The following is a 17,039-nucleotide window of genomic DNA, read 5'->3' on the forward strand; positions in this document are numbered from 1 at the left end:
AAACATAATATCGAATATTACATGTATGTAGGTATGTGTTATGCCCCATCGATGAAGTGAGTTCGCCACATAAATAAGGTTAAGTAGTTTTATTGAAAACAGTACTTCACCTTGAAAGTAACACGAGACTAGCACGTACATTCTGATTTAGGAGCTATTTATAAAACAGCTTTCCGTGGTCAACGATAACTATAGTATGAATTCGATTAATTATGTGAATTTTAATTATTATCAGTTTTATTTAAGTAATTTCCAACTCAGATTTCTAGGGTCAAATTAATAATACATTATTATTTATTCTGTTTTTAATACAAATTATTTATATTATTTTATTTGAACTTACTTTACTGTCGATCAGAAGAGTTGTCTAACAGCAAGCTACTTTTCTTGTTCCCGGAGAGTGTCATTCAAGTATACATAGAACAGCTTCATTGCTAGCGTAGTGGAGAACGTTCTAAAGTTATATCACTACGTTTTCATTGCTGTAACTCCAGTTGGTTGTATACAAATAACGAGGACAATTATTTTGTATTTTTAATTATAAAGCTAAACATAAAAATATGCTAACTGTGATATCTGATGCTTTGTGTGTTTGTTGTTAAGCGCAAAGCTACACACAATAGGCCATCTGTGCTGTGTCCAACACAGGTATCGAAACCGTAATAATTGACCCCGGTGGGACATTGATAAGTTTAAGGACTTACATCGCTAAAATCCGGGGTTATATTCCTCGCGATGGACACAGCAGATATCCAATGTTACTTCGCTCTACAACAAACAAACAAAGCGTTATGATCCTTCAAACACACCGCTGAGCCTGATATTTAATAATAAATAATTTTTCTTTACTATGGATACATACTGTTTGCATATGGTATTCTAAATAAATTGTCACTGTGATTATTTATTTTGAATGAGACAAGAAACTTATTAATTATCTGTTGTAAATATTAGTATTCTTTTAATAAATAACCCACAGACATTCCTCCGACTATAACTTTTATTTGGGGAAATAATCACCAATTTCTATCTGTTATATCTTAAATTTGGATAAGTTTACGAATCTTTTTTTTATTATTGCGTTTTTCCCAAGTCTAATAATTTCGTAGTAAAAATTGGTTTTTATTGTATTATACTCTTTGTGTTCTTTGTTATATATAGAGTTGTGTAAGTTATATAAAAACGATTTTGATGATGCAAGTCAGCAAGTCATGTGACAACCACAGCTATTATAAAGTCGCTGTGGAATGGCATGTATCGTAACTATATTTTAACATTGTTTGGCGTTCGAAGGTAACATTATGCCTCCAAAAACTGATCAGTTTTGAAAATGGTATGTAACAGCCCTTTCCCATATTAAATATTCATACATTCAAATCATAAAATTCAGAGATTTAAAATTTCAAAGATAATGATGTTTTATGTGCTTAATGGATGAGAAAACAAATAAATATGGATCAACTTAAGCCATCAGGACCATCCTGAAGCAGACCTGCAATTACCTGAGTAATGCTAGCTTTCTATTAGCGTTTTATGAAATTTAATGAAAAGACTTCATTGTTTTAAACTTTTAATGTAAGTTGGTTAAGCATTGCCTTTGTGAGAAAAAACATTAAGGGATATAAGCGTACCCCTCTCGTCGGGAAATGTTAATAGAATCCTGAATTTGGGGAGCTTCATTACTATACGGGATCCCAGGATTGCAATACCTAATCAACGAAAACAAAGGTCAGTAGTAGCAAGGTCCGCTCACATGTCCCAGGCAACAATACGCCACATATTAATAATAATTTAAAAAATCTCCGTCTGGTTAGAAACCAATAGGACATAAGGTAATACTTCGAGCCATACATCCTGTTCAACCGTCGCACATCTCAAGCAACTGAAGAACAAAAACAGACATCCTTGCTATTCCACATGAAGATGCACCAGTCAAGCCGTTGAACACGGCGCCTATGGGTTTCTGTGTGATAGGAGTTTGGAAGTAGGCGCTGGAGACCGTCCTCTTTGTACACTAGATGCAGTATGGAAATCTAATAGAGAGGAGTGATATGCTTTGGACATGACAGCCTCATGACTGAGCTTTTTCGTTGAAAATCGAACCCCGGATTTTAGCGTTGTAATTCCATAAACTTACCACTGACTTACTAGGGGATCACTGACGTCAGTCATTTCATGATTAAATGTGGCGACATGAACTATAACAATGTGATGAGACTCCAAAACCGTTTTAATATATCATACTCAAACCTCTTTATATAAATTCTACTTTTTCTCATTATTTTCTAAACTTAATATTTTCAAATAGAGTTCCGATTTTGTATTATGTACACTACAGTACCTTAGACACCTCGTGTTCGATTAAGTAGATGTATGTTAAAACATTCGATATTTGAAGACAAAAATATATTTGTCCTATCAATCCATTGCGTATTATTTAGAACCGGAAGAAGTGTTTTCATGTAAAACATATCTTTTTATTAGAAGTTCAATATTATACTTGGATGTTGAGAGACTTTTGTAGTTGGAGAGAGACATCGAATGCCCTGTTTCTGTATTGTGTTGATACATAGTGGCAGTAGCGGCCATAGGTATGTTCGAAATTATGGACTTTAGATTGCTAAACACTTCTGAGCTATTATAATCCGAATAAGTGGGTTCTTATGAGACTTGTCTTCAATTTTCGTTCAGTACAGTTTGCTTCTTGGGGCTAAGACGTTGGAATATATATATATATAACCTTTGATGGCGCAAATGCTGGTGAATTTCAATCTCAATACAAATAAAATGACCCACAGAATCATCGTATATAATTTTTTAAATGTATCATTAAACAATAGAAACAATAAACACAATTGAAAAAGATAAATCTCAAACGTTTCGGACACTTAGCCCGTCTTCATTGAAAATCAAAATTGAATATAAATGCGTATGGTTTGAAGCAAACACCTAGATGTATTTTAAATATGTATAAGTATATATATATATATATAATAAAATAAAGGCAATTAAAATTAAAATCAAAGAAAATCGAAGAAAATTTGTTATTTAACTATATTTAGAAGTACAATATAGACTTCAGGCTTCTCGAATCATTCCACATTCATTATGAAAAACCACCCTGAACAATAATGTCAGATCTGTGTAGTTAAATAGATTTTCTTCGATTTTCTTTGACGCAGCATTAGAAAAGCAGAAAGGAGTATGTTTGTTCGTTTTTAGTAATGCACAACGCTACACAATGGTTTATCTTTACTCTGCCCACCACGGGTATCGAAACCCAGTTTCAGCGTTGTAAGTCCGCAGACATACCACTGTGCCACTGGGTGGTCAGAAAGAAGTAATGGACAGATTTTTGGCATTAGCAGGAGATGAAGCAGACTCTGACAGTGATATTAATCCACATGATAGCTCTGTTACAAGTGACAGTCCATATGAAAGTGATGTGAACAAAAGCCCTCTTGACAAAGACAATAAGCATCATGGTAGAGATAATACTGACAATGACTAGTAAGAAAGTGATATTGGTTACAAACCAGGCGAAGAAAATGAAATCGATTATGAAGTAGGTGTAGACGTACAAAACCTTCCATGAACAGTCAACAACCAGTGTTTCCCCATTACTTCAGATTCACATACATGGCCATCTGTGTTGCAACGGAAAGAGACCTCAACAAAAGAAAATATTTCTATCCACCAAAGACTGATAGCACTGGAAGGCGTTTTACTCCTGTTCAAGCAGTTACCCAATGGAGAGAAGGTAGAAATGAAATGGTTAGTTCATTCATCACAATGTAATGCTGTATTTTGCTTTTGTTGTAAACAAAAACAAACACCTTAACAAACACAGGATTCTCAAGTTTGGTGCATCTAGGAAAGCAATTGAAATCTCATGAACAATCACTTGAACACATTTCTAGCACGCTATCTTGGTATGACGCACAAAAAAGACTTAACACAGGATACGTCATTAACCACCTTCAGTAAGCACAGCTCAAGTCAGAGATTGAACACTTGAGTGCAATTTTTCATAGACTTGTCAGCACAGTGTATTTTTTCGCAGAGCGAAATTTGGCCTTCAGAGGGTCTGGAAGTCATGAAAAACTGGAAGATGTGCAAAATGGGAACTTCCTTGGCCATGTGGAGCTAATGGCAAAATATGGTGATCTTATGGCAGTACACACCAAAAAAATTAAAAATAGAGACATATCTGAGCATTACCTGGGCAAATCAACACAAAATGAAATTATCTAGCTAGTTTTAAAAAACATATTGAACAAGTTGATAGAAATGGTAAAAATCTTCCAATTACTATTCAGTTATATTGGACTGTACCCCTGACATTAGTCATCAAGAGCAAATGACACTGATAGTTCGCACAGTGAATATGTCTTCTGATTCTCTAATCATTGAGCAACATCTCATGGATTACATTCCAAGTGATAATTCCATGGGCGAAGCCCTCACAGACATTCTCCTCAAGAAGCTGGAAGAAATTGGTATCCCACCTGGAGATTGCAGAGGGCAAGGGTATGACAATGGAGCAAATATGAGAGCGAAGAATTTTGGTGTACAGAAAAGACAACTGGACATAAACCCCAAAGCAGTTTTCATTCCGTGTGGAGGCCAGTCATTGAATTTAGCAGTTTGTGATGCTTTAAAGGCATCAACATCAGCCATGGAATACCTTGGTTGCCTTCAAATGTTATACAGCCTTTTTGCGGCATCAACCAAACGATGGAGTATTCCAACACAATATGTCACATCTCAAGTTATTAAACGGCCTTCAGATACCAGGTGGGAAAGTAAAATTTCAGGTTAAGGTGTTTATGGAAAAAGCAAATGAAGTACACACTGCACTACAGAAAACACTCCATGACATACCACACTTGGATACGCAAACGTTCTCTAAGGCCCAAAGCTTGCATTCTTTCCAATTCATTGTTAGCACTATCATTTGGTACAATATATTGAGTCAAATAAACAAACTTAGCAAGCTGATGCAGAGTGCTGACACGCCATTAGATACTACAGTAGCATTACTGAAAAGCACAAAACATTCCTTGAAGAATATAGATTGATTGGCTTTGAGGAAGCCATAAAGGTTGCATCTGATATAGCACTAATATTTGATGAGCCAATAGACACAATGTTTCCTGAAGAAAGAGTGAGGAAAAGAAAGAAGCTCTTCCTATATGAAGGAGCAGATGAGTCAATCCGAGGGGGAAAAGAAACATTCAAAATATAATACTTTAATGTTATTCTACATGTGGCTATTGCTAAACTAGAGAAACGGTTTGAACAAATGGTGGCCCTCAAAGACAAGTATGGTTTTGTTTATGATGTTTGCTCCCTGAAATCAATAATACCAGAAGAGCTTGAGGAGATGTGTAAAGAGGCTGCACAAAACTTTGAAGGGGACATAATTGCTGATGAACTTCTCACAGAATTAAAGAGCTTCATAGCTCTGAGCTCAGATATCCAACTGCAGCAGCCAACCTCACTGTCTATTTTACAGTACTTACATAAAGCCATTTAAATGACATTTATCCCAAATTATATGTGATTCTGAGGATTTTTTTTTCACTGTGCAAGTTACAGTAGCTTCAGGAGAAAGTTCATTCTCAAGGCTGAAAATCATAAAGAATTATCTGCACTCATCCATGAGCCAAGAGCGGCTGGATGGCCTTGCTATCATTGCCATAGAACATAGTGTAGGAAGAACACTTGATTATAGTGATCTGATCAAAGCGTTTGCTAATAAAAAAGCTCGTAGAGTGCAGTTCGTTTAAAGCAGGTTGTAAAACAAATGTTGGAGTTGGTTTAATTGTATGTCTGAAATTAAATTTGTATATACTATTTGAATTTTAGTATTTTGTAACAGTGATACTGTTAATGCCATGTTTATGTTTCATGATGAAGTGAATTATTCCATTTAAAATTACTCGATGAGCAGTTCCATTGACTTAAGAGTTATTCAAATAATTAAGTGATTATACTGCACAATAATATATTTGACAAATTGCACTATTAAGCTTTGGTTGTTAAGTGTTTACTACCTCTAGAACTAATACACATGGAAATTTTCAATACTAAATTTATATTATTGAATCTTTTTGAAAGTTATTCAGTACATAATAGTATTGTATTTAAAAATAACATTTTATTTAGAAAAAATGTATTTTTCTCAAAATTTCTTTCTGTACTTATTCAAGGATACAGAAACAGAATTTTTACATAAATATCATATATGTGGAGGAGGCTCATTGTCCTCATTCTGCACAGAGCCCGCATAGCCCTAAAACCGCCACTGATAGCGGAGGTGGGAGGATGATGAGCAATCAGCACACAATCTTTGTAGAGAAAAAGTTTTAGTCTGAAATGAGATTTAAAAATAACTTTCAAAAAGATTTGAGAATAGTAAGAGTTATATATTTTTTTCAATTGTTTCGTGATCAGATATGGTAAGCAGGTGTATAAGGGTAGCTTGGGTATAGTAACTATCTTAGGTGGTTTGACAAACACATTAGTTAAGAATAAGCATGCTTTTTTCTCGTTTTTTCATATATTATGAAACCTTTTGTCGAACAGGTTTTTACCAGAATTTAAAATAAAGCTTCAATAAATGTCATTCATTAGATAGAAATCAAACTCGTATGTAAATACACTGAAACAAATTTTATTTTTTATATCATTTTCACAATAAAAAAATCGGTTAATTTACTGAAAGTAGGACATCGATACTCCAATTAGATTTTTTATATATATAAAATGTGAAACGTCAATTACTTCAACGTTAGATGGCGATACTAACAAACCGGCCGGCTTTTTGGTGCATTCAAGGTGATACAAGGGCAGTCGGAAAAGGAGTAGCAAGGTCTTGTTGTAACTTTCCTTACTACAAACGTTTTAAAGAAATATTGGTGATTGGACGTTTTGGCTGTTAATATTATACATCAAAACAATATGAGTGTCTGTCTTATTGTAATTGATGGATGGGGTATTTCTGATCATAAGGAAGGAAACGCAATCCTCAATGCGTCAACCCCAGTGATGGACAAGCTTGCTGCAGCTTCTGATCAATACTGCACTTTGGATGCTTCTGGTTTGTCAGTAGGCTTACCAGCTGGCTTGATGGGTAATAGTGAAGTTGGTCACATGAACATAGGAGCAGGTAGGGTCATGTATCAAGATATTGTAAGGATCAATATGGATGTGAACAATAAAAAAATTTCTGAAAATAAGCATGTAATTGAAGCTTGTAATTATGCTAAAGCAAATAATGGAAGACTTCATTTCCTGGGCTTGGTGAGCGATGGTGGAGTTCACTCACATATTAATCATTTATTTGCCTTGCTTGAAACTGCAAAGCTCAGTGGAGTTCCCAATACGTATATTCAGTTTTTCTCTGATGGTCGAGATACAAGCCCAACTAGTGGAGTTGTTTATGTTCAACAGGTTTTGGATAAAATTAAAGAACTGCAGTATGGTTCATTGGCCACGATCATGGGTCGCTACTATGCTATGGATCGAGATAAGCGGCATGAACGTGTTAAGCTGGCTTATGAAGGTATGGTCCAAGGAATAGGAGAAAAAACAACACCTGAAAAGGTCATTGACTTGATCAAGAAACGGTATGAATCAACAGAAGATAAACAGACAGATGAATTTCTTAAGCCAATCATTCTTGATGAGTCTGGATTAATCCAAGATAATGATACAATGATTTTCATTGATTTCCGTGCTGACCGTATGAGGCAGATTACCGAAACTTTTGGTCTAGAGAGGCATTTTGAAACTGCTAAGGTTCCTCAAAATCTAAATATTTTTACAATGACCCAATATAAGAAAGAATTCCCATTCCCCAATCTTTATCCACCAGAAATACCTAAAAATGTATTGTCAGAATGGATTGCGAGTAAGCAGTTAACTCAGTTTCATTGTGCCGAAACAGAGAAGTATGCTCATGTTACATTCTTTTTCAATGGAGGTCAGGAAAAGGCTTTTCCTCTTGAAGACAGATTAATGGTTCCATCTCCAAAAGTTGCCACTTATGATCTACAACCTGAAATGAGTTGCAAACAGGTTGCTCAAGAAATGGTTAAGGCTATAGAATCTGGAAAATATCCCTTTGTCATGTGTAACTTTGCACCTCCAGATATGGTTGGCCATACTGGTGTTTATGAGGCTGCAGTGAAGGCTGTAGAAGCAACAGACAAAGCTATAGGTATGATTCAGCAAGCCTGTGAAAAACATGGCTATGTTATGTTAGTCACTGCTGACCATGGAAATGCTGAAATGATGATTAATGAAAAAGGTGGTCCAGTTACTGCCCATACAACCAACAGGGTTCCTTTCTGCATGACAGGCTTCCGCAAATTCAAGAAACTAGAGCACAATGCTGCTCTTTGTGACGTTGCTACAACCATTCTAGACCTAATGGGGCTAGACATTCCTCCTGAGATGACAGGAAAATCTCTCCTTGCTCCTCCCTAAAGTTTTAGTAGAAATGAAACAATATGCGAGTAGAAATATTAATTTATTGTTGAGCTGTTGTTAGCTTTTGCAGTATGTGTGTTGTATTGGTATCTAATTAATATATATGTAAACTAAGGAATATTAATATATTTATCATGTTGTCATTGTTGGTGTATGATATGGTAATCATATGAATATTTTTTTTATTATTATGATAAAAAATTTAATTTGTTACAGGTAATTTATTATTTATTTCAATCAGACAACCTACTTAGAGGGTAAGTTGATAAATCAACCTGACCATCATAATAGGTAAATATACTTTTCTTGTGTTTGTATAATCTTTGTAATGAAAGGACAATAATTAAAATTAGTAAAACTTACTTAGAAAACACAGAAATATTAAAGGTTATTCTGAAATTGGTTTGAAAATTTTATGTGAGGTCAAAGAAATTTATTTTCTGTTAGTGAATGAATTGTGGGATGGCTGTAGTGAAAATAATTAAAGTTTTGAAACCAATGCACTAAAATTTGTGTATGAAGCTTTGCATCTGTACCAAAAGTTTTAAAGTCTACTACTGTTAGTGTTACAAAAGTATTGGAAGTTTCTTGAAATTGTTTATCATATACATAGATTATCATATATATAAATGTTATTTATAAATCCATTTTTCATATTCTTGTTAGTTTCAAGGCTCTTTTACTTAAATAGTTAATTTATTGTTTTCTATTTTTACACTTTTTGTAATCCACATTAACTGGAATCTTCTAATGAGCTCAAAGTGGCTTACAGATTATATATTTACTTAGCCTAGTTATAATAAACTATGCTATATGCTTTATCATACACTGTTAAAGAAGTGTTCATGTCTAGTCAATTTGTGTAATATACACTCAAAACAGTGTTCTGAAGACATTCAGCTGAAAGAATTATGAATTTTCCTAAACATTACTCTAAATGGTTTTCAACTTTTTTGAAAAAGAAGCTGAGTATTACTGAGAACAAAATAGTTTTAAATTCTTTGATATAGCAATTTTTATGATTTTATGAAAGAAAAGGTTTCAAAATAGATTTTTTCAATTTTAGTTACATTTAATGCCAGTTCTTGAAATTAAAATTCAGTGGACATTTACAGTTTTTCACATACTTATGATTTTTAAGTAAACAAATAGTACATCAGTAAGAATTGAGTATAAATCTTTATGCTTTGATATTATACACATCACTAATTTACTAGTGAAAAATGAAAAGAAAAATTGTTAGGATTGTTTACTGTTTTATCTTTCTCCAGTTTTACAAGTGGAAAAGTTTTTCTTTTGTGTTGATTAATTTTTTTTTTAATTATGAATGTTTACAATGTACACTATCAGTTTGGCAATTTTCTGAAGGATGAGTTGATAAACTCGTAGAAGCATTGTTGTATTTTGATTTATTTGGTTGAGCTTGCTTTGTTTAATAAAGGATAATCTGCTTGAAGTGGAATGTAATTCATTGTCATGAAATGTTTGCAACTTTAAAGCACAAACCAGAATGGACTTAATCTGTTAAATAATTAGCATTTTGAACTATGTCACTGAATATACAAAATAGGCTAAGAATAATATTCTATTTTGTTATTATAATAATAACCTTTTTTAATATATACTATAGCACCTAAATTTTATTTATCATACATAGTTAAATCTTACTGTTTATAAACACACAACTTGAAAAAGTGATATAATTTATGAATTACATGTGAAATAAAACTTGTTCAGTGGGAACAAAATCATGAATTTTTTAACACATATCTTTAGATTAAAAAACTTGATTAAGTAATTTTTTCAGATAAAATTTCACTATCTGAATGAAATAATTTTAATAATGATCTTGAAAATTCTTGCAGTCAAAAAAATTTTAGCTCTGTTCATATTGGTTGCTTTCATGCCATGAGTTGTGAAGTTACACTTTAATTCATTGTTATCTTACATATTTTAACACAAGACAAATATAATGCAATAAGAAGTCTTATCTAACAAACACTGTGGTTATTTTATAAAAGCTATAATTTGAGTATTTAACTTTTATTTGAAATGTTACTGCTTCTGAAAGTAATTTACCTAGGCTGTTTGTCACTACTTAAAAAACACGTCGAATACTAGCTTGCTTATTCAAATGGGATTAATGCAAACTTTGTGGAAGTTGAACACAATGGACAATAAATCAAATCATTGTAAATTGTAAATTTGTGTTTTTAAATATCAAATCTAGGCAGACTTCTTTTTGGAAAATTTTGACATCTTGAGTATGTTTCTTTTCATAGGGCCAGTCAAGCTTTTAATAACTATATATATTAATTGCATCTCATGCTAGTTTTCTTAATATATGAACCAGAAGGTTTAGAAAAACTTTTGTTGATGTCCATTAGAAGTATTAGTGCATAATAGAGCTTAAACAAGTTAAAGCTACTGCTATGGGTGTAATTGCATGTATGAATAGCTGTGTGTAATTATCATAGTAACAATCAGTTCATGCCAATTAAGCTTCCTCCAGGTCCTTCCCCAGGAAACAATCTACTGTATTTCTCTTTTCAACTTGAACAAAATTATGTACATAATTGCAAATAAAAGATTAATTTCATGACAGAACTACTTGGACACTTGCATTTCAGATTTCAACTTTTTTCTCTCAGCATGATTTTATCTAGACACAAAGTAAATATTATGTTTACAGATAAAGAGGAATACAAATGATATATGTGCATTAATGCCATTTGAATAAAGACAGGGGCAATTGCCCCTTATGTTTCATACTACCTTTGAATATTAGGCACAATTCACGCATGTGTGCAGCAGCAGCTTTCATTTAACAGTTTATACATGTTCCATAATCTCTACTACTGTCTCAGCAGTATGTTTGAAAGTAAAACCCTGACTCAACAGACTAGAGAAGTTGGATGAATTGACAGGATGTAAGTTAGGTGTGATAATTCGGCAAATTGTTTTGCTCTTACTGAACTTTTATAACAAATTATTTTACTAAGAGAAATGGAGACTGGATTGGCACTTTCTTCCACAGTGTGTGTATATATATATAAAACAGCTTGGGCAGAGGAAAGTGTTTGGGGAATAAAGTATAACCTCTAGTGTTATACACAGGGTGGTCCAGAATTATCTTTCCTGTTTTAAAAGTTGATAATTAAGGAAATACAACCATGCAGTTTTCAATATCTTGTATCCCAAACCAAACTGTTTTTATTGTCATGTTTTATTTCACTCCAGTAAGCAGTGTTACCCTTCAAAATGGCAATCATGCTAGAAAAGGCTCAATGCATAATATGGCTTGTAGAGATCAAGTTAGTGACTGTGGTGTAGTATAATTACACATGACAGTACAGGAAAGAGGTATGTTAAGGATATCATTTATCGCACACCTATAGCAATCATGAGGAATGTAAAGACCATAATAATGGATGCCATCAACACTGTAACTGTGCACATGTTGCAGCAAACACAGACTGAAATCGAATATCAGTTAGACATGCTGTGAGCCACTAATGGTGCACACATAAAGTCTACTGACATGTCAATAAAAACTGTTTGAGCTAGGCTACAAGATGTTGAAAACAACATGATTGTATTTCCTTACTTAGTTAATTATTAATTTTTAAAATAGGAAAGATGATTTTTGACCACCCTCTATTTTATGATAACAGCTACTTTATGTTACACAAATAGGTTATTATTCATTTAATTCTTTATTCCCATACTTCTGCATGATTTAAAGCCCACAAACAAGCTTCAGGCAGCATGCAGTTTTTTCATAATACCTCCTTTATTTATCGCACAAAAGCCTGAAAATAAGAAAACTCAATAATAAGTTGATGTCTAAAACATAAAACATTTCCCCTTACAGCCAGCATAAAATACATAAATATAATAACATCCTGTGGAACTTATTATTACCATATTGGCACAAACTTAAGACAATTGTACTTTTCAAAAATGAGAAATTTAAGAAAATGTTAAATATACAGTAGAGCAAAGTTGTCTGTTTGTCCTGTTTTTGGTAATTTTGTTATAACAATTTATAAAAAAAAAAGTAAATAATCTGGCACAATTTCCTTTTAAAAAGCCAATTTTAATTTTTTTTATCTGCAAAAGAATTGGTAAATGAAATATACTAAAACAATTCTCCATGTTTCAAGTTGTCACTGTAACCTTCAAGTTTATACATAGGAAGTCTCCAAAAAGTTATGTAGCCTTGGCACACAAGAAAATGGTGGTGAGAAGAAACACAAGTTATTTGCAGACTATCTGGTTGTGATTAAAATAGAAACTAAGTCCTGGAGTCTATTTTTATCTCTAAGAATGAATTTGAAACTTCTGTTTCTGTGCTCAGGACTTGTGGATCAGTTGAGAAAATGTTTCAAATGCTGGTTACAAGTAATTTTGACTTTTTATGAAAAAAAAATGGTTGTGCAGTGTAATTTTATTGAGTGATTTTAATATTAAATTTAACCTTTAAAATTTGCCAGAACTACAGTATTTATTTATATGTTGATAAAGACATGATTCAAGTTTGCTAATTGTTCTGAAAGGGCAAGTGATGGTGTACTTGTAGATCCAAAACAAAAAATTTATGTAAAACTGACCATAAAATCTCATAAAAATGTGTTCAAAATCTACGACAAACCTGCTCTTCAAGGTTCAGACAATGTCTTAAATATGCTAATAAACTCTCGAGTTTTTGACATAAAGTAGGGATTTGTCCCCATTAGTTAATTCGTCCAAGGCAGTGGAGATCATGGATGAGTCCACCTGCAGCTACTGTCTGATTCACCAACAAGAAGTGAAAATTAATAACTTGCTTAAGCAATTCTATATTCCATCTGGGAAACTATAGAAACACAGCAAGATTTAGTAAACTTAACTATTAATCCAAAATGAGTGGAAAACCTGTAGTACAGCCCGGTACTACATTACTTATGGAATTTTTCTTCAAAGGGCAGATCAGTAACTTCCACACCAATTAAGCAAAGATGGCTGCTCTTATAGGAACTGCTGTAAATGTCAGGTGTGTACCTATCAATAAATTATGAACCTTCCATATTTTTACAAAAGTTGTATGCATTCCTTCATGCAAAATATGTTTGGTAATAATTATTTCTTATTTGTATAATATATTGAGTAGTGATTAGATATGAGTGAAATAATACAAGAAAGAAAATGAGGATTCAGGAACTAGGCTACTCCAACAAGTTTCCACTTTGTCTGTTGACTAAGAGTCTGATAAACGATGCTTTGCAGGATCATTTGGTGAAGCTCAAAGTTATTTCAGACAGCCAACATGACTGCAAAGGGAAGATTCTGTCTTACCACCCTAACATTTTATTAAGGATATCCAAACAAGTAGCTATAATTTTCCACAATACAGGAGGTCCCAAAAATGTTACATAGAGAATAAATTGAATATGGACAGCAAGTGAATAAATAAGACACATCTGTATTCTCAACAGTGTAATGTTTATCACAAAATTGGCTGCGGGAGTAGAGAGGCTTTACAGATACATCTTCCTAGGAGAAGGACAGAAAGAAGATTAATGTCATACCACTGAAGACAGACAAAGGGATGTATTCCACAATCCTTACATTATTTACATCAATGGCTACTCTAAACAACATATACATGAGAAAAAAAAAACCAACTTCAAGTGTCTGTATCACCCTTTAAGGTGGACTTGCCTCACTCCAGGGAAGTGACACAGTCAAACTCATAGAAGCTTCTATGGGATACCTAAGTAAAAAAAATTAGTACATATTTATTTGATTTACACTAACACCTACAAGAAAAATTCAGAAGAATTACCTGAATATATTTTACTAAAGATATAAACTATTTATGAACAAATGAAATGAACAGTTAATTTAACTGTGACAATTGTGTATATACATGTGTGTGTGTTAAAGATTTATTTTTACCAGAGGTGAAATTGAAAAGATAATCTGTGAAGTAGAGGCCTAATTGCATTCTTTAATTGGCTGTACCCTCTGCTGTGGACTGCAGTTTTGCCTATTCAAAGCTCATAAGCATAACTTGGGTCAGCAAACCTAAGAAATACCATTAAGCCTTTTATAAAGGTGAAGTGTATGTAATATCTTGGGGTTTTGAGTTTGTTTTACTTCACCATATAGTAACCTAAATTAAGTTAGGCATATGAATCATGTTATGACATTTCATCAAATATATTATTCCATTTCTTTTTCATCAGAGGTGAAATTCAAAAGAGAATCTGTGTTGTACAGGCCTATTACATTATGTTTAGTTTCTGTACCCTCTGCTGTGGACTGCAGTTTCATCTATTCAAGGCTCATCAGCACAGCTTGGGTCAGCATTATTCTCATACCTAAATTAACTTAGGTTACTGTATGGTTTAAGTAAAATGGACTCAAAACCCCATAGAAACTGTGACAATTGCTTTTCCTTATCTCAGGGTTTTCCCAGACCCAGACATTAAAATTGAAAGTGGCTGATGGAATTAAAAAGTTAACAATTGGTCATACATGCAGTAATCATCTCCTCAGGTGACATGCAAGATGAAATGACTCCAAAAACAACAACGGAATATCATTACACTCCAACAACCAGTTAAAGTAAAAAAAAAAATTGAAAACTACAATACAATAGGTTAAAATCCTAATCCAAAATACAAGATAAAAAAATTAAAAATAGTCATCATAAATTCAAATTAACACTAGAAGTGAAAAAAAAAAAATTAGCTTCCAAATGAAAATGGAAAATATAATTAGAACAATATAAACTGCAATCACAAATAAAAACAAAATGATAATGATCGAGGCATGAAGATATTTACACTAGCAGATCTTCCTGCAGGCTTAGTCTACTCATCTGTCTGATGCCTCAACTGAATGACTGGTGAATACTGTTTTCATGTTTCATCCTTGGGATTTGAACTTGTTCATAATATGGTGATTACATTATCTCTCATCAGCAGTTCATAAGGTAAACACTTGAATGATGCATTATCTATAATGTCATTTTGCTTCAGCATTGCATTGGGCTGCAGTCTTTAGGACTATTGGATGGCTCCCATAGTCCTTTAAAAGTGCAATAGATTGTCAGCAAATATACTAGTTTCATGGCTCTATTAACCCTGTCTATACCAGAGAGCAACTTTCTGGTGTTGAGTGTACATATGCATATCAAATTTGAATAAAAAATACTAATTTTAACTCTTATTTCAATAATGTGTGCTCGCAAATATTTGAGAATTGATATCCTGTTATTCTGTGAGTTACTGTAATTTGCAAAGACAAGTTATAAAATGGTGTTCAAACTTGCATAGTACATTTTACAATAATGCGATGACATGTAAGAACTGTCAAATCCAACTCTTCTTTTCAAGATCATGAAATAACAAAACAATCCCTGTCAGAATTCATCTAAAGTAATACGTTTCAACCAAAATTCTTGTATGGAAAGATTAATGTTTGCACTGTTACCACAGTTTATATCAATATACTCTCAAAAGAAACACTGCTCACTCACAGTATGTGAAGAAATCATATGTTTGTTCTTCAGGTGTAGATCTAGAAAGGACCATGCAATAGTCTTCATAGAGCTCTCACCATCTAGCTAGATTGGATGAGTGATTCTCTTGAAATTTTGGTCAAAATTTCACCACAGAAAATCACAGGCTTATAATATTTCTTGTAATTAGTTTATGAACTTCTAGTTATTATCTTCAGCATTACATCTACTGGTACCAGCCATCCTAAAGAGTATTAATTGAGCAGATAGCATCTGATACACTATGGTAACCTCTTATAGTGAAACTCTGCCTAATATCTCAAAAAGTAGGGGCTCCAAAACCCTGTCAACCCAATAGATCTCACAATCAATAAACCACCCTAACTGCAGTGATTGAATGATAATAATACAATGTAGTTCCAATATTGTAACTTACAGTATGTATGATGGCTCTAAAAGTAAAGAATGCTACTTCCTTTCAATCATTTGCTTCACAAACAATCCTAGCTACTTGATGATTTAATTTAGTCTCAGCCACGTCATTGAGGAGGCCATCAGTGACAGTTTGACCAACTATTGTACCTGTCTCTCATCTCTATATTTGGCACTTCCTCATTTTGCTCATCCTGAATTGCTAGATCAGTACTCCTAGCTCTTTCCTCCTTATCATTTTTGTCAGAATGGGAGAAAACATTTTCCTTGTCCTTGTCACTCTCTGATTTCTGGTCAAGCCAGTTCACAAGAGATTTGTTAGTTATGTACAGACACAGCTAGTCATCATGCATTGTGTGCTGTCACATGCTACTTGACTGCTGTAACTTGTACATTAATAGACCAACTCATCAGAGCACAAAATGAGATCCTTCAGTGGGAGCTGAATAGTTTCTGTGCTGCTGACACATTACAAGGCCCACCCAGTATACACACTGGTTACATTTGTTTTATTGTAGCACATTTCTGTCACATAGCAAGTTTTCCTAGCTGTTGGTGTGCAAACTCATACATATATTCTGTTTTAGACCTTAGTAAC

At 33.3% G+C, this 17,039-nt stretch overlaps 1 protein-coding gene across 1 annotated transcript; it reads left to right on the plus strand.

The window, feature by feature from the left end:
- Window positions 1-6,815: 6,815 nt before the first annotated feature.
- LOC106459568 (2,3-bisphosphoglycerate-independent phosphoglycerate mutase-like) lies at window positions 6,816-9,966 on the plus strand. Its single transcript, XM_013919195.2, has one exon. It carries the CDS (start codon window positions 6,967-6,969, stop codon window positions 8,494-8,496), a length of 1,530 nt encoding a protein of 509 aa, XP_013774649.1. The 5' UTR covers window positions 6,816-6,966; the 3' UTR covers window positions 8,497-9,966.
- The last annotated feature ends 7,073 nt before the right edge of the window (window positions 9,967-17,039 follow it).

This window comes from Limulus polyphemus, unplaced genomic scaffold (genome assembly GCF_000517525.1).
Source record: "Limulus polyphemus unplaced genomic scaffold, Limulus_polyphemus-2.1.2 Scaffold629, whole genome shotgun sequence".
Lineage (NCBI taxonomy): Eukaryota > Metazoa > Arthropoda > Merostomata > Xiphosura > Limulidae > Limulus > Limulus polyphemus.